This window comes from Accipiter gentilis, chromosome 17 (genome assembly GCF_929443795.1).
Source record: "Accipiter gentilis chromosome 17, bAccGen1.1, whole genome shotgun sequence".
Taxonomy (NCBI): domain Eukaryota; kingdom Metazoa; phylum Chordata; class Aves; order Accipitriformes; family Accipitridae; genus Astur; species Astur gentilis.
In genome coordinates this window covers 21,654,975-21,681,778 of record NC_064896.1, presented here as the reverse complement: position 1 = coordinate 21,681,778, position 26,804 = coordinate 21,654,975, and the positions used below count along the sequence as shown (strand labels likewise).

The following is a 26,804-nucleotide window of genomic DNA, read 5'->3' as shown; positions in this document are numbered from 1 at the left end:
TGTTTCAATAAAGGCATTGTTAATAATGGATAAGCAGTCTTGGAGAGTACAAAATGTCAACATATTTTCAACTACGGCTGTGTTGAAACATTGGTAAAAACTGATTACAGAATCAAATTTTGTGTTTCGGGGCCCTGCTTGATTTTGCAATGCTGCAACTGGTGAAGAATGGAAGATCTGATGAGCCAGTCCTCTGTAAGTATCTATTATAGAAAGAAAAAAGATAATCAAGAGCCAACATTATTCTGCAAAGATACAATCTGCTGGTTTAATATCAGATATATGTAACAGCTTGTTTTCAAATCATGTGTTTGTAATTTAAAAAATTAACTTACCACTACACTAACAAAGGTGGAAGAGCTTCAAACCCATGAGTAAATCCAGAACCACCCTACAGGAGGACTAATAATCTTACGGGAGGACTAGTAAATTTTTTTGTTGGCTGTAGAAAGGTATACCAAACACAACCAAATTATCCTCCACTTGAGCTGACATCTGACAGCTCTCCTGACTTTAGGCTGTCTTGTCAGGATTCCTCTCCATCAAAATACTGGAGAAGAAGAAAAGACATGTCCCTTTTTTTATTTAGAATATTAGGTGTTATGTTTGCCAACTACTTTCTGTCTAATATGCTAATTCCACCAAGCCCAATTTCTGTACCTAGCAGAGTATTCTAGAATGGGGTTTTGGAGTTCATTGGGTTACAAACAGAAAGATGACCAGAGACCCTAAGAGACAGCCACATAATTATATCCCCATACATATAAAAACAAGCAGGTGGAGAAAAGAAAGAAGGTGCAAAGAAGTGTGAACTGTAGCTACTATAACTGTGTAGTAACAAGACACACGCATTCTTCATAGTGATGATTGATCTGCCCTTGGAGAAAACTGGTTTCCAAATTTTGCTTTTGACAATCAGCTTTGCCACACGCAGGTGACACAAATCAGGGTTAGGCAGACAAAGGCATGAAGTTACAAAGGAGACTGGAAATGGCTTTGCATCACAACAGTCAGTTCAACTGCCCAGGACACCTGAAGAGCATGGGACTGAAAAAGACCATTATGGTCACTAAGTCCAGACCCTCCATCACACCAAGCAGCGAAGAAAATAAGTTAACTCAAAAGTGTTTGTAGACTATCCACTCCACATGCTCCCATACAGCATAGTTCACCAAGCACTCCCAAAAAATAGGACCAACAGACCACAGGAGAAGCCAAGAAATGAAGAGCATCATATCCTAGAGCAGCTGGGAATTTGGTAAGTAAAATTTCCAGACAATAGTCATAGGAAATGGCTAGCATCCATAGAACAGGCTGAGGACAAAACCCTGCCAGCCTGATAAAGGGGAGAACTCCTTTCTGATCGTAAACCTGAACACATCAGCCAGGCAAGTTACCCAAGCAATTCCCACACCAGCAATGCACCATCCCTTGCTTCCTCTCTTTAGCTGCAACCAACCTCGAAGGCTTACATAGTGTTCTCAGTGGCAATGTTTGTATCAGCAAATACAAGCTTTGGGAATCAAGTTGGTCTCTTATGAAAAGTAACTTGCAAAGGTTTGAGAAATAAATCAGGTTTTTTGTCAACACATCAAAATATAGTGGCAGAAAGATCTGGGCCCTCCTGTACACAGAAGAGATGTTTGAGGGGAAAAAACTGGTTTTCCTCTACCCTGTTCCACTATAGTGTAAACCAAAGAAGGGGCATGTATGACCGCAAAGACAATGGGAGAAGTCTCTCTAGGGATGTTAGATGGCCATAGTTCTACAGCCTATGTCTTTTGGGGCTTTTGTGACCCTACATGCCTAGATTATATGTGGTATAATTCTGAAAACCTTCTTCAGTTAAGGGAAAACAAAAAAAGATGTAAGCTCAAGTCCTTGTGAAGCATCCGGAAATAAAATTGAGAAAGCCAAGCAATTAAATGGCATAAAATACAGAACCAGAAGAAACAAATTATGACTGTTAAAATACAGAGTAAATCAATTTAGGAATGAAAGAAACAGTGATTACGAGAAAAATTCAGAACTCTTTAGGCATACTCAAGAAAAATACTGCAGTTAATGGATCCCAAAGGATCTCCAAATTTTCTTGTTTCCAATTTATTTACAGAAAATAGAATAGCATTTCTGTAGACCTTCATCTCTAAAGACTAAATTCCCATTACAATCTAAATTATCTTGAACGTGTAATCCGAGCAACACTGAAGATGTCTATCTGAATATTTTGTGACTTGCCCATTCAGAAATTAAAAATGCTTTGTAATGTTCATTTCTCACCTGTAAGTATTTTACACAATTAACTAATGTCACTACATGGTTTCCAGAGGGAAAAGTTTGCAACTCTTTTTTATGAAATATTGGACAATCTGCTAGATCACAGCGGTATGGATTGCCTTCCTGTTATCCGTTTCATCCCTTTGACCTTCTGTCATATTAATGGCTAACTGAACATCCATATTTACAGATTTTACCCACAGATTTCTACATTAGCACAGAAAGAACTGTCTAAATAAAAATGCGATAGGCAATCAAAAAAATGCATAAAGAGCATATCTAAAGGCATATAATAATTTTATATTTCCAACAGTATAAATCTCCCAATAGGGGAAATAATTCTGTTTACTCTTTGGCAAGGTGCAGCAGGGCATTTGATTTCCACGTTTTCAGATGTAACTTATATTGCCTGAACTCAGAGGGAATCCAGACCTTAGTCTACAAATGACTGACTTCAGGCTCAATTTTTCATGGAAAGATCCCATAGCAAGGAAGCTCATTTGCCAATCCCTGACTCTACCCTCAACCAGAAAGTGCTTACACAGGAGGACAAGAGAATGCTATACGTCTAAGTTCCTCTTGCAGAGGAAACTTCTTAATAGTTAACAGATTCTCACTGCCCCTGATCTGGCAGATCATTTCATGCACCTTACGCTATTTTAAAATCACCCTACCCACCTTGCTGTCCAGTGCTGTAATGTGATTTATACCAATCCATGCTGACACTTACCAGTGTGCTTTCTGCTGTGCATCTGTAAATGGGACAACTTAAAGTATCGCTTGTTACAGCCAGGGTATGCACACATGAAGGGACGTTTTTCGTTTGTCTCACTTGCTGATCGGACAATAGTTGGAGCTACACCTGGCACCCGTCGGACATCCTACAATGACAGAGACTTGTTAATGCAACGTGTATGTTCTCAAGCTTTTACTTAACATATTCAAAGACAAACAGAGGCACTTCTCCACAAGAAAGAGATACTTAAAGATATTATACTGCAAACAGGCAATCTTATTTTATTCTAAATTTATTTTATTTTAGTATATTCTACATTTATTTTATTCTACATTAAAATTCATTCTAAATTTTATTTGATTCTACATGAAATTTTACATTCTACATTTTATTCTACATTAGCCGTACAACGAAGTATAACCTTAGTATACCTTAACCTGTTCTTTGGAGAATATAAAAATTATTTGAAAGTGAAATACAGTGAAATCTACTTATTAAATTCTCTCACCAATATTTATATGCAAGATTAAATGGGCTACATTCTGACCTCATGTATAGTCACACAATCCTGCAAGAACACTCATTGGCATATTAAATAGCTTTAGGCTTATACCAGTGTAAGAGATAAGAGCACGAGCCAGAGTAGCATTCTCCTCTTTAGTTTAAATACTTATATGAAGTTAAAGGACAGGGAAATTAATGTATTGGGTTAATACAAATTGGTAAAAAGCAAAACAAGAAAGACTGTCTGGGTGGAGCTGGTGAATAGTTCAGCCTTAATGCATTTTGGCCACTGTCACAATGTTCCATCAAAGATGATCTTCTACTTCTGTGACAATTAACTTCCTTAAACAATGTCAACTGCTCACTTTTATTCACTCAACAAAAGCTGGCTCACGAGCCTATTTCTGAGACCTTGCCACTGAATAATGACTTGTTAAACTATACAGAAAAGGAGAAAAAATGCTATCTAAAAACATTGATGTGCGTTGACAACACAGAGCAACACAAAAGAGACAGATATTATGTAATGACTTTGCCATCAGTTTTAAGATCTTTCACAGAGGCATTTATTGATGATATGACTGTTTCAGAAAGGGAGGAAATTAACTCCCATGAACGGTAAGTTCCTTCCAAATATTCACTAATTACTTAGTCATTAGGAAACAATCACTTATTATATTTAGTTTTAAGGAAATATGTTTGAATTAGTAAAGTTTAGAAATCTGTAAAAGCAAAATGTCATCTAACACTTTCTTATATATAGTTGTCAGACATAGTCCATTGTAACCACAGAAGCTTCACACGGCCAAAGCGATTGGAGCTAGAAGTTGGAAACTGGATCATGTATTTTGGACCATCCTGAGAAGCTGGTAAGGAATATTGCCTCACAGATACACTTCAGAAGAAGAAATAAACAATTTTAAATGACTGTGTCAGGAAGAAATCTTACATTATACTTCAGTGGCTTCAGTGAAGTTAGGACATTTATGCAAAGCATTTCTTGATAACGGAGGGAAACCACAAACCAAGGATGGATTTATAAATACCAGTGAAGTAGTAAATGAACATTATAAACAGGCAGCAGTTTTACTTCCCTACGAAGAATGCCCTACTATACTCACTTGTATGCCTCTAAAAACTCCATGGGTGTGTATTCTGTACTGGGCCCCACAACTGTATAACATGGGAGTGCTGTGGTTCTCATTTTCATATCCTGCTGTATGGCTGCAAATAAAGAGGGGAATAATGGAAAAATTAAACATTTTTCAGTACTCAGCTCCATGTGAGAGGTTTCATTGCTTAAGTTGGTGATAACATATGCAGAGTTCGCTTTTATAGCCAGGATATCCAAGTTCAAATGAAATTCACCAAAGGAAGCCTGCTCTGCCTTTGTATGGATCTGCTCCCGCTGGCACAATACACTGACTCCATACATACATCTATTAGTATCCATTAAGACAGTCCAGTAAAAAAATTGGTCATGATTTGAACTCTGATGTATTTCCACAAAGATTTTAGGTAAGAGGAAAAAATCCACATAGCAGCATAACTGTGTCGTGCACATGTACACATTATTTATCAGTTAAATGTGGGGCTGACTATTGCTAATATCTTTTGGAATGAGCAAAATGCCTCAAGTTTCACATTAAGTGCAGTGGATTTTTGTCAGCACCTCATGACTCAGATATTACCAGATACTACCAAGAAAGTGATGACATTTATAAGAATAGCAGTCATGTACTCATAAACAGAGATTACAAATCAGTGTCCGAACTATTTATCCCACATATCAGCTTGCAGGATGCGCTACAAATTAACCCTTTATAAAAATAAAATAAAAAACCAAAACCAGCCTATCCCTACTAGGTATACATTTTCAAGATTCCTCATGCAGCAGCATCACAGCAATTTTAAAAATCTGTAACCTTTGTTGTGTTTTGGGGGTGTCACAACCAGATGTTTTATCTAACTATATTCTTCAAAATCCTATGTTCTCCTGTCTAGGATGTTAGGCACATTGCTGCATTTCCTGTTTCCAACGTTCTTAATGTCAAAATTTTGTAAACATATTTTAGGTTTTATTTTTAAATTAGTATGTTACATTACTGTGTACATTGCCATATGTATTAATATACATTGGCAACAGTAAGTGTTCATGTTTTACACTGCACTAGAAATTAGAAAGCCCAGAACAAAGCCCAAGGGCACACAGCTAGGGACAAAGATGGATACGTAAGATGTTATCCCAGTCTTTGCCAAATGCTTGCAATAGCAATTTGAAGGGGTCCCTCAGGCCCAGACTCTCATTTCACTTGTCCTTCCTTTCTCTTCACTCAAAGTTCATGTGCAGAGTAGAATTACAAGGAAGTTTTAAACCTCTTAAGTGATTTGCAGAACAGCCAGTGGAACTGGAATGCGGGAGATGTCTAAATGGTTTGTGAGCCTCGCTAAAGAGGAGGGAAGCAGCATTTGTGCACAGCTCTTAATGCAGCATGTAGGTTGCATTCCTCATTATTCGTCCCCATAGTGGCTCGCAGGCTGCCATCTGGCAGATGTGTTCCTTTAGATCGATTCCTTTGCTGCTTAAAATACCAGTTTCAAATCCTGGCTCCACCTGGCTATTCAAATCAAAGGCTACACTTTTTAGGAAGGTATGCTCTTTTTATTTCAATTTTAAGTGGCAAACCAGTGATCATAGTGAAATAAGTTACAGGGTGGCAGCAAGAAAGTATCTCTGAGCTGTAGTAATATCTGTAATAATAGATAAAGGAAGATGCCATTATCTGATTTAAATGGATTAAACTCTTCTCTAGAGATGTACCATGTCCAAATAGGGTGTCCTCTCTGCTCAGGGCCCAGATGTGGCCTTTTGTTCCCTAATACAAGTAACAAATTACCATTTGCTATTGCCATTTGCTCAATTAGGGTTCCCCACCAGCATGAAATTTTCCTCTCTATTTAAAGGCAGCAAGTCCATAGATGTTAAAAAAAAAAAAAAAAAAAAAAAGGTTGAAAAGCACCCAACCCATGGTGACACCCATGGTGATCACAAATTAAGCAGTGCATTTTAAAACAGAAATTAAATCAGAACTACCATTTATAAGGAGGAACTGCTGCAGTAGAAGCTATTGCTGATCTGTAATGTAGCAGCAAATCAAGGGTAAATATCAACTTCAGCATTAGTCACCCTGAGTAACCGTGTAGCCTCTCATTCACGTCTGTACTAGCAACCTTACACGCTACAATAACAAGAGACACAAATAAGAAGAAGATAAGAAGAATTCCCAGGACAGAAACTTTAGAAGGAGGAACAAGAATATGCAGTAAAAGCTTATACCATAAAACACAGCCTAACTTTCCCTCCAAATTCACATGGTTTTCATCTTGCAGTGATAACTGTTTTTGTAAAGACCAGTCAGTTATGAACTAATTCCTCCCAGGAATAAGCAGCAGAACAAAGTCCCTCTCTGTGCCCTAAGGAATGGCTCTATGAGCAGGAGGTATCCTCCAGATGATCTCCATCTCAATTTTTATTGGACAGTTGGGAAGCCTTCCTCAACATTCAGCCTTTTTCGTATTTCCTCCCATTATTTCTAGTCACACGTCACCAAAACTGTACATACAACTGCAAAGCCTTGAAGATTAAAACTTATTTTCTGAGGCTCTTGACCCATAATACAATAAGTAATGAACAGCCATCTACTTAACCAGCTCCCTAGGAGAGACACTTTAATAATCAGGAACCCTAGTTCCCATTTTACATTGGGCACATTTCTGTCAACATTGGCTGCTACTCAGCGTGGTCATATGGATGATGACAGCAAAATGTATCACATGAGATTTCTTGGTTAAAATACTGTTTATTCACTATGAAGCGCTATGGAATAATCTGACCTTCAGGGAGATAATTTATTAACAGGTGAATGTTCATTCCAGTCGGTGGAGAAACTGGAACACTGAAGGAGGAGTTTTCACAACCCCCCCCTACCCCACTGCTCTCTTGAACTTCAACCTTCACTCTTCATTGATAATAACCTCATTGTGAAATACAATTTTTTTTCTGCCAGCCTCTTTACTCAATGCATCCATGATGTATGCCACAAAATGTATACCACAGTTTGTACAGTTGGCTTGTTTCATACTGCTGCAATTTATATACTAAAATAAAAGCACTGATAGAAGAGCCAATATAAATCTCCTAAATACATTACTGAAATTCAAACACCTGCTTTATTGCATACAAGAGATAATGATCAGATGCAATGCCAGATACACGAGCAATACTAGTAACTGATGAATTTATACCTGCAGTACATTAACTAAATGGAAATTTGAAGAGGGTAGGAGATTCCTTGCTAGAAAAGATTTCACCTTTTCTAGTCAGGCACTCTATGTTTAACTAGGCGAAGAGACAACGCCTTACACACTTAGGCCACCAAATCTCTAAGTATAATAATGAAAAATTATCCTGATTGATAGACTCTCAGGACTAGGTAACAGCCTAGATTTCCACCAAAGCACTGTAACGTGTACACTGTACACGCCAGATCCACTAACAATACATGCGTTATAACTTAAGAAGAAGACGGCTTAGAGATTATACTGCACTGTTCAGATGAACAGTGATCATCCAGGGTAGGTAAACACTGATACTTTGGGAGAGACAGGCTTCTGGGACCAGGACCAACATGTTCTCTCCCAGCAGGATGGGCTGCTCAGGCAACACCAGAGCAGCCTGGAGAACTGCCAAGGGAGCCGCTCGCTGCCCTGCTGCAAGTGCACTCCGCGGAGCACGGCTGAGAGCAGGGCCAAAGCTCCCGCGCTGGGTCTTCCCCTGCTCCAAGGGCTGAGCAGCCCCCAGCAGAAATTCAGCTAAAGCCAGGGGGATACTCAGCGGGCGAACAGTTGAATTAACCAAAGAAGAAAAGAAAAAAAAAATTCCCAGTAAGGCCCAGAATTACAGTTAGGAGAGACGCTAGACCAATCCCTTCACAAGTCCTAAAAGGAGTCAGACCTAAGCAAGGCCAGATGCAGCCAAACCGGCCTGCCAGGATCCAACAGAAATTTTTGTTCGAGCAAGGACTGAAGGATTTGGCTTCACAGCCTAGTCCTGCCTTTACTTGTAAATACACAACTCCCTTTAACTTCAGTAGGAACTGCACAAAGGCAGGACTGGACTATAAATATTTAGAATTCGAGTTAGTTGGTAAAAAAAAGGACTCGGTGTATTTTGTTCTCTGGTTCTAGGCAGCCAGAAACAGACCTGGAAACATAGCCGTAAAACGTAACTCTAGATAACTGGGAAACAAAGACTGATACTTATGCAACATAAAACGCTAAGCAAGCGCTATGTGTTGTAGAGTATTTCGAAGTGCTTGCATTTACCATTAGCCCAGCAAATCCTTAACACTCGGAGAGTAGCTCTTTTAAAATGATTAATCTCAAAGTTGTACAGATTGTACGAAGATTAATAAAAATGAAGGTTTTACAGATGAGAATGTGTGACGAAAAACAGAGCAGCTTTAGAGAGTTGTATCAATCTAAGTGGTTATAAAAAAACTCATAAAAGATGACACTCTAATCTGAATATTTTAAAAAATAATCAAGCTGCAATTTCTCTCTCACACCATTTTTACTTTGCTAAACTGAAATTGTCTGTCTAATGTATAAAGCAGTTACAACCTAATCTGAAGAGTCAAGCTTTTTATTATTATTTCATAAACCAAAAAAGGGAAGCTTTAGGGCATACTGAGGAGAGTTAGAAAATTTCAGATGAAACGTGAATACACATTGATTCATGAGATTCAGACTTGGAAGAATAAAAAAAGCCAGAAAGCAAGATTACATAAAACAGGCACCACATTAAGCATCAATTTAATTGTGTTTCAATGCAGGAACAGGAATTTTAGGGTTTAGAAACAGAGCCAAAAATGAGGCAAAGTGAGGGTGTGGGCTAGTCCCGTTGATAACAGAACATAAAGGAAGAGAAGTAGAGTTAATTCCCTCTGCTAAAATATTTACCATCCTAGCACCCTGGGAAAAATATGTATGGAGACAGCAAAAAGATTCTGATTAGTTATATAGAAGATCATGTTTCTGCCTGTTTTTTGTCTAATACTATTACAGAGGGTGGAGTATAAAGCTGCATTTTTATCTGCACTTTCCAAGGCAAAGGAATACTAAAAAATCTGATTTCACAGATTACAGCCCTTCTGCCATCTTCAATGAGAAAACCAGCTGGTTGATGAAAGGAAGGCACTGGATTTTCCGGGGACCCTAGTCTCTCTGACTTCAATAGTCCTTGTTTGGTTTGGGGGTTTTTTGCCATTGACCTGAGTGGAATCAGGATTTCACCCAACACCTCCCTTCAAAATGAGACCCTCGGCCATCAGTGGGAAAGGGGAAATTCAGTATTAGAGACAATAGGTCATTGTCCATTTCCAATTCACCTTGATTGCAGAACTGAACCCAAGTAGGAAGTTTTGCACCTCCAAATTTTACTAATAATACCACCAAAGCTAAACAGAAAAAAATTTACAATCCACTCCTAGACAAAATGCTTTCACTGTTTTGTTTTAGATGCAGTTTTAATAGTGTGCTACAGAGATCATAACTAATTTTCCTTCCAGTGAGCCTGAGCAAACAGCAATAAACACAAATTTCCGTGGAACATGCTGACTATTCAACACCCAGGCAAAACCAAAAAGGGAAAAAACCAAATTTTGTCTAGTTGCACACTCCATTTCAGATGACTGTTGGAAATATGGATCAAAACTTTTTACTCAAGCAGCTGAAGAGACAACTATGCAATATTTCTGTTAAGTCTTGCTGTTGGGTATGTGGCTACACTTCTTGTCTACCATGCCATATCATTTCCTGCTTGGTAGGTTATTTCCATGTCACTTTTATATAGAACTCATCAAAATATCAAGGAGGGTTTTATAGTCAGGGGGTCTACCTCTACAACTCTATGAAGGGAAACAGTATTTTCCACATTGAACAAATAAGAAAGCACCGCAAAAATATTAAGGACAGAAACTGAAGGGAAAGGTGTCCACTAATGTGGGACATCCATTTTGAGATGTCTGGGACCTGACTTCTCAGGGTAATAAGCAAAGGACCCACTGACTTTCCTGCAACAGTATAAACCTGATCTCAGCTGCTCCAAACAAAATACCACAAAATGGGGAACAAACCATCAGCAAACAGCCTGAAGAGATAAAATCCAGTCCCACAGTGATGTTCACTGCCTTAACCAGGAAGCTTTCCTTTCAGATCCTTGAAGCTGCCAGTTTGTATGACAGTTCTCGCAGACAACAAGCCAGCCCTGCCTCTTGTCTACCCAAAGTTCAGAAGGTGACAGAGAAGTCCCTGGACAAACAGGCAACACATAATCAACGCACTAGCTCACAAGGCACTGTTCTTCCCTCACAGGAGTTATAAACACAACTTGAGCTCAATCTTCGGCATTCAGAACCTAAGTGAAAATCTACAACACAGATTCAGGTCACTTGGACTATATGGTAGCAGTAGTGGGTTGTCTTCTTTGCCAGGGCCAACTCCTTGCAGAGAGAAGCTCAGTTTGGACCATCAGACCTCCTTTTGGTTTGCCAGCAAGTAGAAACATCTAGAATTCACGGCTGCAGCCTTTTCTATCCGCTTCCCCATCTACACCTCTATCCCCTTTTCCTGCCAGTCTACCACATTGTTGCACTCTGCCAGAAGATAACATCTCTGTTCACATTATGTGTCTCTCTCCACCACTTAGCAATGGCTGGCCAGGCGCTCTGTTCCATACCTTTTACTGCCCACTCCTGCTTGTCACTCAGGCCATGTCTTCTGCAGTTCCCTAATGCGTACACCTACTGAAAGCACTCAAAGACTAAAACCCACCGAGATGAAGAAACTTCTTGCCCTCCATTCCAATATCTGACATTAAAATATCCAGGGAGGAAAAAAAACACTCAGGAAAAAAAGTCTTCTAAGGCCTTAAAGCCATAGGCTGAAGCAGGCTCTCAGCAGATAAAGTCATCTGATAGTTTAGACGCCAGGCTCTTGCTTCTGATCACACACAAACAGGACTGTTCAGAAGCTTGCAACTCAACGGGAATGATTTTCACAGTCACTGAAAAGGACACAGCTTTGGCCACCTGACAGTACTCCTTGCCAAATCTCAAACTTTCAATCTGCAGCGAGGAGATTCTGGAGCTGATCCGTCAAGTATTGGCAAGAACGTAAACAGCAAAAACCAGAATCTTCTCAGATAAACTGCTAGATAACTTAAGCATAGAAGCTGTTAACTAACTCTACCCAAAATGCATGGCAAGAGCTTCATTTCAGTATACTAAACTTAAGCTAAATGTGAACCCAGAAAGCAAGCTACTGAGCTGGTCTACTGTCAAGTATAAAGCGTATGACCATAAGTTTTATATAATTGCAGAGTTCTCTAACTATTTGCAGAACTTACTGGTAATGTTTTCTTCCTTCTTATAATGTGCAAAAGCCTTATCGAAGCCAGGAAGAAGTGCTGGGCAGAACTCAAGGCAGGGAGCTAAACAAGGACTGTCATCATTGAACAGAACCTAGAAGCTCCATATTTCAACAGAAAGATTGATTCCAAAATTCTTAAATTACAACTGGAAGATTGAGAAAAGCATCTGAAATACTAAACGCCTGGGAATCACTTATGAACAGTTCATATATTTTAAAGATGTAAATCTTGGGAAGAATACCTTATGTTCATGGCAACTGCGATTGGAGGTACTGTGTATTGTAACTCTCAGCCAGAAAAGACAGATAACTATTTTGGCTCATATTACCAGTGATGAGGCTATGTCTAGCACTGATTTTCCACAGATTCTACAATCTTGGCCTATACCAAAACTTTCAGCTTTGTTTTACCATAGATCATTCATCTTGATTTCTTCCCCCCGCCCCCCCGCTTTCATGCATCCTAGGTCACATACTTTACACTGCTAACAGTCTGACTCCTGGACAAGTAAGAAGCCATTTATTTTGTTCAGTACTCCTTTAATATTTCTATTGTGTCGTCTTTTTTTTTTTTTTTTTTTTTCACTGAGTTCCCCAAAGAATAACCTCTTCCTCGCTTTAATAACTTGGACCTCGGTCAAGGTTGATGTGTTTCTCCATTTTGCAGGATATTTTCTTCAGAAGAGACAAAACAGTGTCTAATATTGCAATGACTGATCTTTAAAGGGTACAGTTTAAAGAGGAAATCAAAAACACTTACGGCAAAAAAAGAAGTCGGAAATAACCTTTACAAAGAGAGGATCGGCAGCAAAGACACCGAACTGTACACAACAGTAGGATTTGGGGATCTCCTCTAACCACAAGAGAGCTCCTTGACGGATCTCTTCAGGCTCAATTCTCTCGTTCATTTCAATACAAACAGTTTACTGTGCTGCTATCTTCTCCCTCTAACCTACAAACACCATTTGCGAATGAGCGAGAAGCAGACCCTTAGTATTTTTTTCCTTTGTGATGCTACAGCACCGCACACAAAGTCCACCCTGAACGTGGTTTTCACACCTATGGACAACTACGTGGAAGTGTAGATCTGTGCGGGCTTTTCTAGACTTCTGCTGTTCGCTTGAGACTGCGCATGCCTGGACACGGAGACCATTTCAACGCAAGCTGGCGGTACCTACCTTCGGTAGGGGAGTTTTCGTAGCCAGTTATCTACTGAGGGCAGAGCAGGCCACCTTTGGCTTTCTCTTGGCCAAGATCAAGGCTGGGCCTTCCGCTCGCGGCAGCGGTGGCAGACCCAGCGAGGTGAAGCCACGCTGCTGCACCAACCCAGCGGCTCTCGGCCCTCCCTCACGCTCCCCCGGGCGTGCCAGAGGACGACTGGCCGGGAGGGAGCAGGACTACTGGGGGCAGCGGGCTGCCGAGCGGCCCACCACCGCCACCGGCACCCCGGGCTTCGCGCCGCCTCGCCGGCCCCTTCTTTCTCCCTCTCCCCCACGCAGCCTGCCGCCCTCGCCCGCCGGGCCGGCCCGGGGGAGCGGGAGGCCGGGTGCGGGCAAGGGGAGCAGGCCCGGCGGTGGGGAAGATGGCGGCCGGGGGCCGGGAACCGCGGCCCCCCCCAGCGGCCGCCACCCCGGCGGGGCCCCGCGGCGCCTCGGGGCCCTTCCTGCCCGCCCAGCGGCAGGAAGCCCCGCGGGGGAGGCGGGCCGGAGCCTCTTCCCGGCAGGTGGGAGGGCGACAATGGCCGGGAGGAAGGAAGCCGGGAGGCGGCAGGGCCGGGACACAGGACGCAGGGCCTGGCGAAGGGAGGGAAAGGGAAGAGGGACGCTAGGAAAGGGGCGACAACTCGAGGAGGAGAGCGCCGAGGGGCCGCAGCTGCCCCGCCGGGACCCGGGGACGCCCCCCACCCCACCCCACCCCCCGGGCCGGGTCGGGCCCGGCGGAGCCCCGCGGGGGCAGAGCGGGGCGGCCGCCGGGGAGCTTCGCCTCTGCGGTACCTGCCGCCTGACTCGGTGAGGCCGGAGCAGCCAGCGCCCGGAGGCCTAGCGGGGGTTACTGCAAGGGTCTTTAAAGAGAGGGTCAGCTACAGCCGGGGGGCTGTCGGAACCGGTCGGTGTTTTTCCGTGCTAGTGGCCGGCTTCGAGTCGTAAAATAGGAGATAAAGTTAGCTCAGTAACACAGCTACGCTGGGGCAAAAGATTAGAAAAGGTATAAAGCACCTTACCCCTTCAGTGTGGATCCCAAGTTCATTTGATTCCATGTCATGCACTCAAGCTGTGAGGTCATTTGGTATAAATTGTCGCTGTTGTGAAAATATGTAGAATTAGAACTAAAATCGCAGCGATCGAATAAAAACCAATACGTCAAGACAGCAACATTTTCTTCGTTATTGTCTTTAAACATATAACGGTAGAAAGTGAAATTATTTTACATAATCCCTTTTATCGATGTATTGTGAATTAACGAAAAAAAAAAGGGGAAAGGAAATGGAAGAATGGCTGTGGATTGAAAGGTCCCTTTGAATCTGCAAGCCTGTCAACTTGCAAATAGCTGGAAGCGGAGACACAAAACTTTTTCCTTACAGAGCAGTAATATCCGATATTGGCACGCTGAAATTACTGAAACGAATATAAGCAGCCTGGCGGGCTAACGAAGCGGATTATCTGTTTTAAAAAGGCAAATCTGTTAACTGTTTTAACCAGGAGTGTGAGAGACCACGTGGCTAACGGAGTGAGGCAGCTATCGCGACTCGTGATGGATGTTGCTGCGCAGAGGGGCTTGACAAGCGGGAGAAAAATGGAGTGGCCGAGCGATAAACGAAGCTCGCCGCTGGAAGAGGCTCTTTTCCCCGCCGGTACGCACCGAAGGCAGCACGGGCGGGGGGCGGGGGGGGGCTGCAGACCGCCGTTTCCCGACCACCGTTCTCCGCACACACCCGGCCGCGGTAAAGAACCGCGGGACGGGGCGGCGCTGGGCGGGCAGGGCCGGCCCCGGGACGCTGCTGCTGCCGCCGCCGAGCCCCGCGGAGCCCCGCGGAGCGGCTCGCCCGGCCAGGCCGCCCCCCCCCCCCCCCCCCAAAGCCGTCGGCTGTGGCATGCAGCCCTCCCCCCCCCCCCCCGGGGCAGGCTGCGGGGGCTCCTCCGCTTCGGGGTCTCCCCAAAGCGTAGGTCCCCGCCCCGGAGAGCCGCCGCGGGGAGGGGGACACACACACACACACATATGAGGAGGGAGCCCCCGCGCCTTTCAGCCCGGCTCTGTGATTGATGCCGGGGAACAGCCGCTCACAATAAACGCACGTCTCCGTGTTGATTGATTACACCTAAATTCGCTGGACTTACGCGGTGAATTTAGATCGTTCTGTTATTAGAAGAGGGTCTTTTTTTTTTTCTTTTTTTTTTTTCTTCGTGGCAGGTAGAAGCGACCTAAAAAAGTCAGATTCCAGTGGGAAGCTTTTGCATATAAAAACAAATTAAGTGACTTCAATCTCGAAGTATGTGTAATATCATTTGTCAGTATCACTGGACACTATTATTCATTAGTGTGTCTGAAGTGCTATTATGCTACTACAATGTCCTGCATATCAGCTCAGGAATTGTTAAACTCTCCTGCAGTTTCCCCATTTGCAATAGCAGTCCGTGCTGGTCTGTGCCAACTACGTTTTGCAATTCCACGAATTCTTCCTGTAATGCTGCTGTAATTAATTCCTCCAGGACCCTGATTTTTATTAGAAGTGCCCGCCCGAAGCATTTACAGCAGGAGATTTCCCTTTAACTTTCTTTCGCTTGACAGTTCATTTATAAGGGCCTCCCCCACAATATCCACTTTTTCCCCTCCTTTGCTTTTTCATAAAGCAATACACTCACTCATCTTGTCACTAGCTCGCAGCCACTGTATTGCATGCCGCCTTTGGGTGACAGTCTCCAAAACAAACCGCTCCGAAACCAGCGCAATGTCCAGCGGCGAGGTGAAGCCGCAGCTCCCCGTCCAAAGCTCCCCCCTGCCCTCCCCGATTTACCGCCGCGCTTCGCTCCTGCGTTTGCAGCTCCGACAAAAAAAAAAGCTTACCGGCGGAGCCCGAGCTGGCTTCAGCCTTTGAAGGGAGCCCGGACCGGCTTTCGGGCAGGCTGGGCGTCCTGTAAAGCACTCGGAGAACGAGAGCGAGCGAAACTCCGCTCCTTCTGCTAAAACCCCGCTCTGCCGCAGCCGGTCCCGCTGGCTGGGGCCCGGCCCCGGCAGAGACCCGCAGCCCTCGTCCCTCCTTGCCCTCCCTCTGCAGCTGCCGTGGGGCAGGAGCCGGGGGAATGAGTGCCGGGGAGAGCAGGCGACCCGGCTCCGCACCCCACGCCACCCCGGGCTCGGCACCCCACGCCGGGCCGGGCCGCCCCCCCCCGGCGCTGGAGCCGAGCCGTGGCCGCGTTTCAGCTGCGAGACTTGGGGAGAAGGAGGCGAGTTTGACTTGAGGCCCCGACAGCGGATTCCCGCGGGGTGGGCTGCGTGGGCTCTGCCGCGGCACCGGGGTGCCCACGCAGGGGCACCCCCACAGCCCTCACGGGGGCTGCAGAGAGGGTCTGGGTGATCTCTGCTGCCGGCAGTGGCCAAGGGGAGAAATTTCTTTTCCGTGGAAACGCTGAGCCCACGACCCTGCTAGGGTTTTCCATCTGGAAAAACCCGGGATTGCCCAAGCTTTGGCTAAACCCTGCGAGAGCCGCCCTGGGGCGGGAGGCGGGTGGGCGCCGCCGGGCCCCGCAGCCCGGCGAGCCCGGAGGGGGGAATGGCCACGCCGGCCAGCGTTTGCCCGGGGGCCACCGGGCAACGGCACAGGATTAAACATCTCACATCTGACATGTGACAGAGAACAGGACATCCCTAACTCCGTTTACGCCTCGCCGTGGTTTGTTATTGACGGTACCGTCAGATGATCTCATGGAATGAACAGCTCCTCTCAAAATCTCGGCTTTGGATGAGATCTGAATGATGAGACGGAAAGCGGGGTCTCCGGGGATATGCCTGCACTGATTCTAATCTGAATCCTTGGCCATCCCAACGGCCACAAAGAAGACACTAAAAATAACTTATTTTCATTACAGAGATGCTTTAAAAGAGAAACGAGAGGAAGAGGAGGAACATTTCTGCAACGGGGATTAATGTAAGTTGGAGTGGAATAAAAGGAAGTCAACGCTGAGCAAAAAGGGAACTTAAAAGGAAACCAGTAGTAGATCATATAGAGTTTGTTTTGGCCTGCATTGCAGTATTACCGAGTTCTTGACCTCTGCACAGAAAGAGCTATAATCTGAACCGAGACTCCTCCACTTTTAAAGTCTTTGTAAGTGTGACTCACAGTAAATTTTCAACATCGAGCATGTTTACTACATTAAACAGCGCGAGGTAGAAAAGTTCACATCACCATTTTAATGGGCCCACAAATGCTAGTCATCTAATGCACACTTGCAATCTGCGCGGGTTTGTCATCCATGTCCAGCTATCAACAACAGGCGCAGGATTCCTTGGCAGAGGAGCGGGCTGCACTATAAACGGAGAGCAAGTAGTTGCCGAGAGGAGAGATTTCAGAGATACTTTTGCTTCCAGCATAGCAATTACGATCCTTGAACCGTTTCTTTCAAGCCGTCGCCTTCCCGGCTGCTTTGCCTTGGTACGGGAGAGAAGGCGACGCTCTTCGGCCCCAGGCCCGCCCCGGTACCCCTCGGCCCTGCAGGGGGGGCTGGCAGCAGCCGGGCCGGGACCTCTCCCGGCCGAGGGACCAGCCGGCGAGCTGACGGGGAAGAGAGCATCGGGGGGGGGGGGCTTCACTCCTGCCTCTCCAAGCGGCTGCTGTCCCTCTCCACCTCCGCTCGGGGAAGAATTGCCCCCCCCCCGCCCCGGGTCGCGTTTCGGCGCTGAGAGACCCCAGACGGGGGATGAAGGAGGGATGGGACCCGGCGGGTCTCGGCCCCGGGGGTGGGGGGAGGATGGACAGGGACGGCAAACGACGCCCGTCCCGGGGAAGAGCAAAGGAGAGGCGGTGCGGGGCGAACAGCGGCCGTGCCTCGGTTCCTCCGGCCACCTCGCCCCCTCTCCACCGCTAAAGGCGAACGGGAGCGCCCGCTGTCCTCGGCCAGTGCGAGGAGCGACAGACGCGACGAACCTCGTCACGCCGGGGACGAGCAGCATCCCCCTGCGGGCTCGCTGCCCGCAACGGAGGCGCGCAGCGGGCACGGGCACAGCCGGGGACAGCCTCACCGCCCCGGCCCTGCCAGCCCCGGCCCTCGGGGACGGCAGCCGAGCCATCAGGTGTCAAAGCAGGGCTGGCAAACTTGACCTGAACTGGGAAAAGCAAAAGACATCTTCGCAAAGGAGGTGCAGCATAAATAGGGTCTTACAATAATAATAATAAAGATTCTGCCCGACCAGTACGAATATTGACCGAGACAGTGCGGTCCGTTTTCGGGCCGTTGGAAATGTGACTAACGAGTCACGCCCGTGAGTTTCTTCACGGTAAGTAGTCACCCACTTTCTAGGAAGAACACGTGTGTAGTAGGAACAAGAGGTTTTTTCCAGATGCTTTGGAAGACGTGCAGGAGGGGACGAGGGGAGGCCGTGCCCGGCTCACCCACCTGCTGGGGCTTAGATGCGGGAGCAGGCTTTGTACACCCGGAGCCGCCCTCGACATCGAACAAGTTCTGCCCTGGCTCACACCCCCACGCATCAGTATTGGCTCCCGTGAGGTTTAAGGGCTTAAATCCTTATCCTACCGAAGTCAGCAGTAAACCTCCCAGGGAGCAGAGTAGGGTCAAGGCTAAGGTCGGGGAGAGATCGGCCGCGCAGCGCAGCGCAGCGCTGCCCACCCGTGCCGGGACCCGGGTCCCGAAGCGCTGGGCGGGAGGTGGCCGCGTTAGGGCGATGCGAGGCCGTGCTACCCTCGGTGGAGGCACACGGAGGAGAGAGCTCTCGGCACAAGCAGCCGTTTCCTATCGGAATCACACCTCCCAGGGCCGGGCTCGCTCCACCGAAGAGGACAAGCGCCCGCCGTGCCGCCGCCGGGAGCCCCGACACGGGAGCCCCGGGCCCCGGTGGGGGGGGGGGGGGGGGGGGCTGGGGAGAGCGGCGGGGGCTCGGAGCTGCCCTCCCCAAGCCTCCCTCCAAACCGTATTTATAGATTTCCCTGCGAGGCGAGCAATCTCTGTCACTTCAGCGCAGGAGTTCGCCCCGCCAATTATTCTGCGAGCTAATCTCTCTGGATAGGCTGCTTTCCTTCCTTCATTACCTCATTCCCTCCTTCCCTTGACGTCAACTCACGTTCATTAGCGACATGGCTTCTGGAAGTGACAATTTTGTTGTCCCACGTCCAGTGTTGATTAATCAGAGATGATATAACCGGCCTACAAGAGGAGCCGCTCGCGGCTTCCTTCGCGGAGGCATATTGTTTTGTGTGCGAGAGTTACTTAGCAACTCCGAGATACGGGACTGGCTCCAAGTTCACAAAAAGTTGAAGAATAAATTTGGGGAAACTTCTTTGCTCGCTAAACACGTTGTAAAACTGCAAGAGACACGCCCGGCCCCCACGCCAGGTCGAAGAAAACGGGAAGCCGCGCTTGCAACGGACCCGTCTGTTGGCAAAGAGAGTTCGTGCATGGACCAAAGCTCCAGATGCACCTTTCTCCCAGCAAGGAAATCCGATAGGTTTATTGCCCCGTTTTCAATACCTAACCTCCCTGCAGGCCAGTCCCCGTCGCTCCTGGGAGCCATCGGAAGGGCTCTTGGTCTGCAAGACGAAGCCCCTGGACGGAGCCGAGTTTTAATTGCCTGCCCCATTCCCGGCCATCGCTGCTGCTCACCAGCGAGCGCTCCCACATCTTCCCGGCCTCGGGGAAGAGCCGTGGCGGGGACTCCCAGCGCCGGCAGCGGGCAGAAGGCGCAGGGGCAGGGGCCGCGCCGACCAGGCTGCGCCTGGCGGGTCGGATCCTGTCGCCGGAGCGGGCCGGCTCCGCTCTGCAGCCTGAGCCGAGGCGGAGGGCACGGGTGTAGGGCGGCGGTGGCGGGACCGCGTCCGCCTCGGGCAGCGAGGGGATAGCTCCGGAGCGGGTCTGGGCCAGGCTCCGCTGGGCTGCCCCGGGGCAACTTCGTCGTCCGTCCCCCCCGGCGCGGATGAGCGCGCCTGGGCAAATCCCAAACCCTTCGCACCGGCGGGCTCCGGGACAGGCGTGCTCCGAGGAGGCCGGGCAGCCCGGCTCCCCGCTTGCCCAGAGGCGGCCGGCACCTGCCGCCGGAGAGCGGCTGCCCCGAGCCGGCAGCGGAATGCCCGAACCCGGCGGGGGATGCTCGGCCAGCGCCGAGCGGCGCCGGCACCCCCCGCCAACCCCGGCCCGGGAGGGCGAGGCGGCCCGGGCAAGCTCCGAGACACGGCGGGGCCCGGGGCGGAGGGGGCGGCGTCTTTTTTGGTTTTGTGGGACTTTTTGGGGGTTTGTGGTTTGTTTTGTTTTGTTTTGGGGGGCTTTTTTGGGCTTGGGGGGCTTTTTTGGGTTTGGGGGGTGGGGTTTTGTTTTGGGTTTGGTTTGTGGTTTGGTTTTGTTTGGTTTGTTTTGGTTTTGGTTTGTTTTGTTTTTTAACTTGTGAATCTTTTTTTTTTTTTTTTTGAGAAGATGAAAAAATAAATCTGTTTCCTTCCAGAAAGGAGAAAGCTGTTTGAACGGCATATGGGGGGGGGGGGGGGGGAGAGCACGTCCGAACAACAACTCGCGCAAAAGGAGGCAAGGCAAAGCTCCCTGCCGGCGGAGGTACCTGTTGTAGGGGGTCCGGAGGAGCAGCGCCTGACTGCCCGTGCAGCTGTCGGTGGGCGTGTGGCAGCCGTACACCGGGGGAGGCACCGAGTACTGCTGGTCCCCTGCGGAGAAAGCGGCACAGAGTTAACCCCGGCGGCGACCGGCCGTTCCCCGCTCCCCGCCGCCCCGCTCTGCAGGGCCCCCTCCTCCAGCGTTTTGCGCCGCTCTAGCTCCGTGCCGGGCCTGCGGCAGGGGGCAGCGGCGCGACTCCGGAGCCGCTCCGGATTCGCCCCGAGAGACGGGGCCCCGCGGCCGGGAGCGCGGTCCGCACCCGCGGAGGCTGCAATTACCTAGCGAGGGCTGCTGGCTGATGGGGTCCTCGTGTTTGAAGGAGTGGTTTGTGAACTGGGCGGCGTGGTGAGACGGCGTGTGGCCGTAGCTGGGGGTCCCGTCAAACGCCACGGTGCTGTAACCTGCCGAAAAGACCGCGGCGGGGTTAGGAGGCACCTCGAGCCGGCGGGACCACCAGCTCCCCGCGAAGCCTCTCGCCGCCACGCACCCACGGCACCGCCGTGGGCTGCCGAGATACCTGGCCTTTACCGCCCCGTGCTGCCCTTCCCCCGGTGCTGCTGCCCACCGCGGGGGGAAAAGGCAAGGGCAGGCCGTGCCCCTTCGTTCACTCTCCCCCCAGCACACGCACTTCGCAAGGCTGCGGGCGCGGGGAGGTGCGGGTGGGACCCCGTGGGACGCCCCCCCACACACACACACACACCACCCCCGCCGCGGGGAGAGGAGAGCCGGGCAGCCCGCTCCGAGGGGCGGAAAGTCGGAAGTCTCGTTCGTCTTTAAAGAGAACAGATCGGCTTCGGTAATAAAAAGGATGTTTTCATTAATTGTTGCTCATATTAAAGAGGAAGATTCCCATCTGCTCAGTGTACTCCTCTGCCGTTTCCAATTTAGAAGTTACCCTTTAATCTTTCTTACTTTTTTTTTTTTTCTTTTTTAAGAGCAGCTTTCTGAAGAGTCTGCAATAAAGAGGCGGAATGTTACATGCAAAAATAAAACTCCTCCTTTCAGCGAAAATTGCTCTCCAAAATAATAAACAGCCTATTTTGTTTCCTACACCGAGCAGATTCAGATGGAAAGAGACCACCTCTGCTGACCCCGGGCCGACACGAAATCGTAAATCAGGTGCTTGGACACCAACTTTCATTAATGACTTGGAGCTGGCTAAACAACTTCAGCTCAAAAAGTAATTACAAAGTAATATTATCTCGGAGGCTTCTTGGCTCATCAGCATTTACCCCGAGAACCAAGCTCCTCCGAGAGTCACTCTTCCAAAAAAACCAAAACAAAACAGAAAGTCCGACACGGGCTGGGAAAAGAAACCAACCCGACGAGGAGCGCTCCCTCCCTCACCCCCCTCTCTCTTAGCCCGCTTATTCCAGCCCGGGCATCCTCCACAGCCCGTCTGGATGCGGCGTGTGGCCGCAGGGTGACTTTGTTAGTCGAGAGGGAGCACTCGGGACCGTTTTGAGGGTCCTCTCGGTTCCCTTCGGTGCCGAGTGCTCGGCGCTGTGCAGGTCTCTGCTTCACCACCGGCGATCACAGAGGATTGCAGAGGGAATAAAATGGAGAGGCAACAAAGGGATCCGGTTGTTGCTTCTCCATTTTTTTCTCTCTGCAGACAGCCTAGATCCAGCTACATTACAGGACTTAATTGACCTGCGGCGTTGCGCGGGAGAAAGGAAGGGAGCAATGGGGCGGAGGATGGAAAAAAATCCAGAAGACTTTGAAACCTTCGCCTCCGCGGTGATTTTAAGCCGGCCCTGAGACTGCGGGGCTGGGGCAGAAGTGGGACTGACTCGTTCCCGGCCGAATCTCTCCGGCATTCCCCTCGCCCTAGGAGCAGAGCTCCTTTCGCGGCGATGCGAGCAGCGTTGACAGGCCGGTACCTTACGGGCTCCCATCCCACAGCTGTTTCTCGCTCCTTATCTCCTCCCTTAGCCCTCAGGGTAGAGGCTCAACCTTCAACTCCCTTTCCCCCGTTTCCCTCTGCGTCTTTTTTAACTTTCAGAAAACACTGACACTTTCTACGTTACTTTTGGCCCGGCGCAGACTTTCGGTGACCTTCAAAACTCAGCTCGGAGCAGAACGAAGTTTTGGCCGCATTTTCCGGTGTTGCCTGACCAAAGCTTCAGGAATGTGATAAGAAAGTTGAGTTCTGAACCGAGCTGCCGATAGTGAGGTCTCTTTAATTAGGGCGTTATCAGAGCCAGGCCTGATTAAAATGTGCTGAAAATAATTGAAAGTTGTACATCTGCTGGAGAACGGGGCCTGCTGGAGGCATCCAGTTGTTGGAGGAGCCCAGCTGGATGAAAGAGGCGAACGAGAAGAGGAAAATTGGGCAGAGGTTTCAAAGCCTTAGCTCCCTAACCCCCACCCCATCCCAGGCTTGGCAGAAATGTCATCGCAGAGGCAAGGTAGCGTCTTTCCCACGGTCGGAGGAACCGGCTAAAAAAAAATAAATAAATAGTAGTTCAACCTTGAGGAGAGCCAAAACAAAAACATTTTATCCAATCACAGGGAAAAAAAAAAAACCCCAAAACAACCACCGAATTCCTCCTTGCCGAAGGAGCTCGCTGCGTGTTGCCGAAAATAGTTGTGGCTAAGCCCCAGTGCGGGGAGGTAGCCCCGAGCTGAAGGGACACCCCGCACCCCCCCTCTGCGGGCGCAGAGAGCGGTCTGGCGGGGGGCGGGGGGGGGGGGGGGGGGAGCCGGGACACGGCCCCTGCTCCCCGGGACACGGCCCTTTCCTCCGGGCTCTTGCAGGGCCTCGATCCGCCCGACCGGGGCCGTGGCGGAGCAGAGCTGTAAGGCCGCTGGGCCCCGGCTCGGCGGGCACGTACAGGTGTGTGTGGGTGTGTGTTTGTGGGTGGGTGTTTGTGGGTGTTTGTGCGCAGGGCTTGCGGCGCCGCAGACCGCGCACTGCCCCGCGGGGAGCCGGAGACCGAGCAGCGCTCACCGGGGGCTCCCTGTTCGGGGGTGTTAAAAGCTCCGTTTAAAGGCGGTTAAACTCAGACGACAGGATGGCGCGGGGTCGCAGCTATTTTGTCCCTTGCCCACCCGCTCACCCACCCGGGCCCAGTTCAATTCCCTCACCCTCCTCTCCACCTCCTCGTCGCTATTTCGGCCCAGCGATTACAAATCCTCTCCGATGTCTACAATCCCTCCAGATGTCTTAAAAAAAAAAATCCCCGGCAGAGCTCCCTGGCCCGGCGTGCTCTGTGCTGGGGCGACCGCAGGCCGCTCCCCGCCGGGTCCCGCCGCTCGCAGCCTGGGGCCCCGGGGCCTCGCCGCCGGCCCGGCGCGGCCGAGCCTCTCCCCGAGCTCCGGGGCTGCTGCCCACCTTTCCCAGCACGGCCCTGGCGCCCCGCACCGCGGTTTCCGACGTTAGAACCGGGCGCCGGGCGGACAGCGGGGTCAGGGCCCGCGGGCCGAAGGCAGCAGAGCGGTGACTCCGGGACTGCGACCCGGCACTGCCCGGGGGAGGCGGCCCCGTGGGCGGCCGCGCTGCTGAACAACCGCTTCCCCTCCGCCGCCATCGCCTCTCCCGGCTGCGAACGTCGCCCCGGGCCGCCACGCCGGCCCCGGGCCAGCTCTCGGCTGCTAGCACACAGCGCGCCCGCCCGGCCTCGGCCTCCGCTCCGGCTCCTCGCCCTGCCTCCCTTCGCCAGCCGCCGGAGAGCCGGGGGGACAGCCCGAATCGCCCTCGTCCTCCCGGGGCGGTCGCGTCCAGCCCCGCTCTGCGGGTACGCCCTTACCCCCGCGGCGCACGGCAAGCCCGAGCTGCGGGCTGGGCGCGGACGACCCCGCGCCAAGAGCGGCGAGACCCCGGCGAGTCGTCCCGCTCCGGCCGGGCCGCGCACCCTCCGCCCGCTCGCCCGTCCCCCGAATCTCGGGGCCGCGACGGCCCGACCCCGGCGCCTCGCCCGGGCCCGGGGAGTTGCGGGGCAGGCGCTCGACAGCCCGCGCCTCCGGGGCCAGCTGAAGGAGGGGGAACAGGACCCGAGAGGTCTCGGGCAAGCTCTCGGCACGCTCGCCCCCTTGCCCTTCGTCCTCGCCTTTGCACCAGTAGATGTTTATACTGCAGCGTCTGGAAGAAAAACGATTAGATGATGATGATGATGATGATGATGCGGGTGCCACGCGCAGGGGGTGACCCACCGCCCGGCCCTGCAGCCCACGGGAATTTCCCAGGGCGGTGCAAACAGCAGCGTGTCCTGGCCACGGGGATGCTGAACAGAAACCGCGAGGCGCCCCTGCTTGTATAGCCCGGCCTGGGGGCGTTCAGCGTTCCCGAGGTTAATTCGACGAGGGGCTCGAAAGCGCTAAGGTGCGCACAGCGGTTTTCGGCTACAGGAGGCGGTTTGGAGGTACACCACCCCCCCCCCCCCGCCCCCGCCGCCAAGATCTGTAGAGGGAATTGTCTCGGGGCACCGGCCCCATCTCCATTCCAGGACTTGCGCCGTCTCCGGCCCGAACAAACCTTTGCGAGGCGAGAGGCTGCTCCAACCCGGGGAGGGGGGCGGAGGGGGCTCCGGCCCGCCCGGCAGAGCCGCCCGCTGCAGCCCGCTGCCCCACGGAGGCGTGGGGGCGAGCGACTCGTGGCTCCCCGAACTCCCCGGAGCGACGTGGCCGCCGGCACGGGGAGGGAAAGGAGGCACGGAAGAAGGGCTGGCTCGCCTAGCCCTGCCCGGCTGCTGCGGAGAAAGGCCGGGCTCGGTGTTTACATCAAGCGCGGCCCGGCGAAGGCTTAAGCGGACGCCTCCGGGGGCCGCCCCCCCCGAGCCCGGGGCGCCCGGGCGCGCTGCCCTTACCCTGGTTGCGGATGGCTTGCTGGCTCTCCAAGCAGTTGGGCAGGTAGGGCCCGTTGGGGAACATCCGAGCCTGGCCGGAGGGCGGCTGGCTGGGCGGCGGGGCGCCGAAGGGCCCGTAGCGGCAAGCCCCGGCCGTGCCCGTGAACTGGCCGGAGAAGTGGACGGTGAAGGCGCTCAGGTATTGCTCCTCGTGCGGGTCCGACCCGTTCCAGCTCGGCTCCTGCTTGATGAAGGAGTGCGGCCCCAGCGAGCCGTAGGAGGCCCCGGGGGGGAAGTCCAGGACGGGAGCCCACTGCGCCGCGCTGCTCACCGGCATGGTGCAGTTGCTGTTGCTCGGCAGGGAGGGCACGGAGGGCAGCAGCGCGTTGAGGTCTCGGACATCGGAGCCCATCTGCTCGCAGACCTTCTGCCTGCCGCCGGGCAGCCAGTCTCCCCCCGGGCCGCACTTGTTCCAGGACACCTGGCCCCTGCCCGCCAAGCCGGAGGCCGGCTCCGGCTGCAGGCACCAGGCTGGCGAGCTCAGCCCTTTGGGGGAAGTTTGCTCCGCGACGCAGCTCCCCGGGTCCAGCCCTGCGGGAGCCGGCAGCAGCGACAGGGCAAGGTTGTTCTCCAGGATCGCCTCCGGGCTTGCACCCGCTCGCAGCGCAGGGCAGGGCAGGGCGGGGGTGTGCGTGTGTCGGGGTGTCCGCGCGGGTGCGTGTCTGTCTGTCTGTCTGTCTGAGCGCCTGTCCGTCTGTCCGAGCTAGGGGGGCACAGCCGCCTCGCACGCCTCACCTCGGATGCCTGCTCCCCCTCAACTTTGCAAAGCTCAAATAGAGGCGCTTGCAGGGGAGGAGGAGTCAGCCACGCCGATCCTCCATTCACACAACCTCCGCCGAGGGGCTGCCCACAGCCCGCTCTGCTGAACCCAGCCGGACCAGACACGCGGGGGGGGGGGGGGGGGGGGGGGAGTTTGGGGGGGGAAGACAAGGAGAGCCGGGGATGGAGGGGGAGAGGTTACTGTGGGAGAATATATTTCCCCTACACATCACTCCCACCCTTCTTCTGGTGCAAGCGCCACTAAATCTCACCCTAACGTCCCTTCGCTTTAGCAGAGACTTGCGAGACCGTTAGAGGGATCCAGGTGGCCAGTAAGTACGTGCCGGCTGACTTCCCCCGCCAGCT

General features: G+C 51.0%; 1 protein-coding gene across 7 annotated transcripts in view; it reads right to left on the bottom strand.

Moving 5' to 3' along the window:
• Positions 1-26,031, bottom strand: part of WT1 (WT1 transcription factor) — a 36,240-nt gene extending 10,209 nt beyond the window's left edge. For 6 of the 7 annotated variants that reach the window (XM_049820032.1, XM_049820033.1, XM_049820031.1 and 3 more), the window contains exons 1-6: positions 25,641-26,031; positions 21,111-21,233; positions 20,780-20,882; positions 14,229-14,306; positions 4,639-4,741; positions 3,008-3,158 (exon numbers count right to left, since the gene is read on the bottom strand). In XM_049820032.1, the coding sequence (XP_049675989.1) occupies positions 3,008-3,158; positions 4,639-4,741; positions 14,229-14,306; positions 20,780-20,882; positions 21,111-21,233; positions 25,641-26,031 (949 nt within the window). The remainder of the gene's footprint in view (positions 1-3,007; positions 3,159-4,638; positions 4,742-14,228; positions 14,307-20,779; positions 20,883-21,110; positions 21,234-25,640) is intronic. The other variant, XM_049820035.1, reaches the window with a different exon arrangement.
• Between the last annotated feature and the right edge of the window lie 773 nt (positions 26,032-26,804).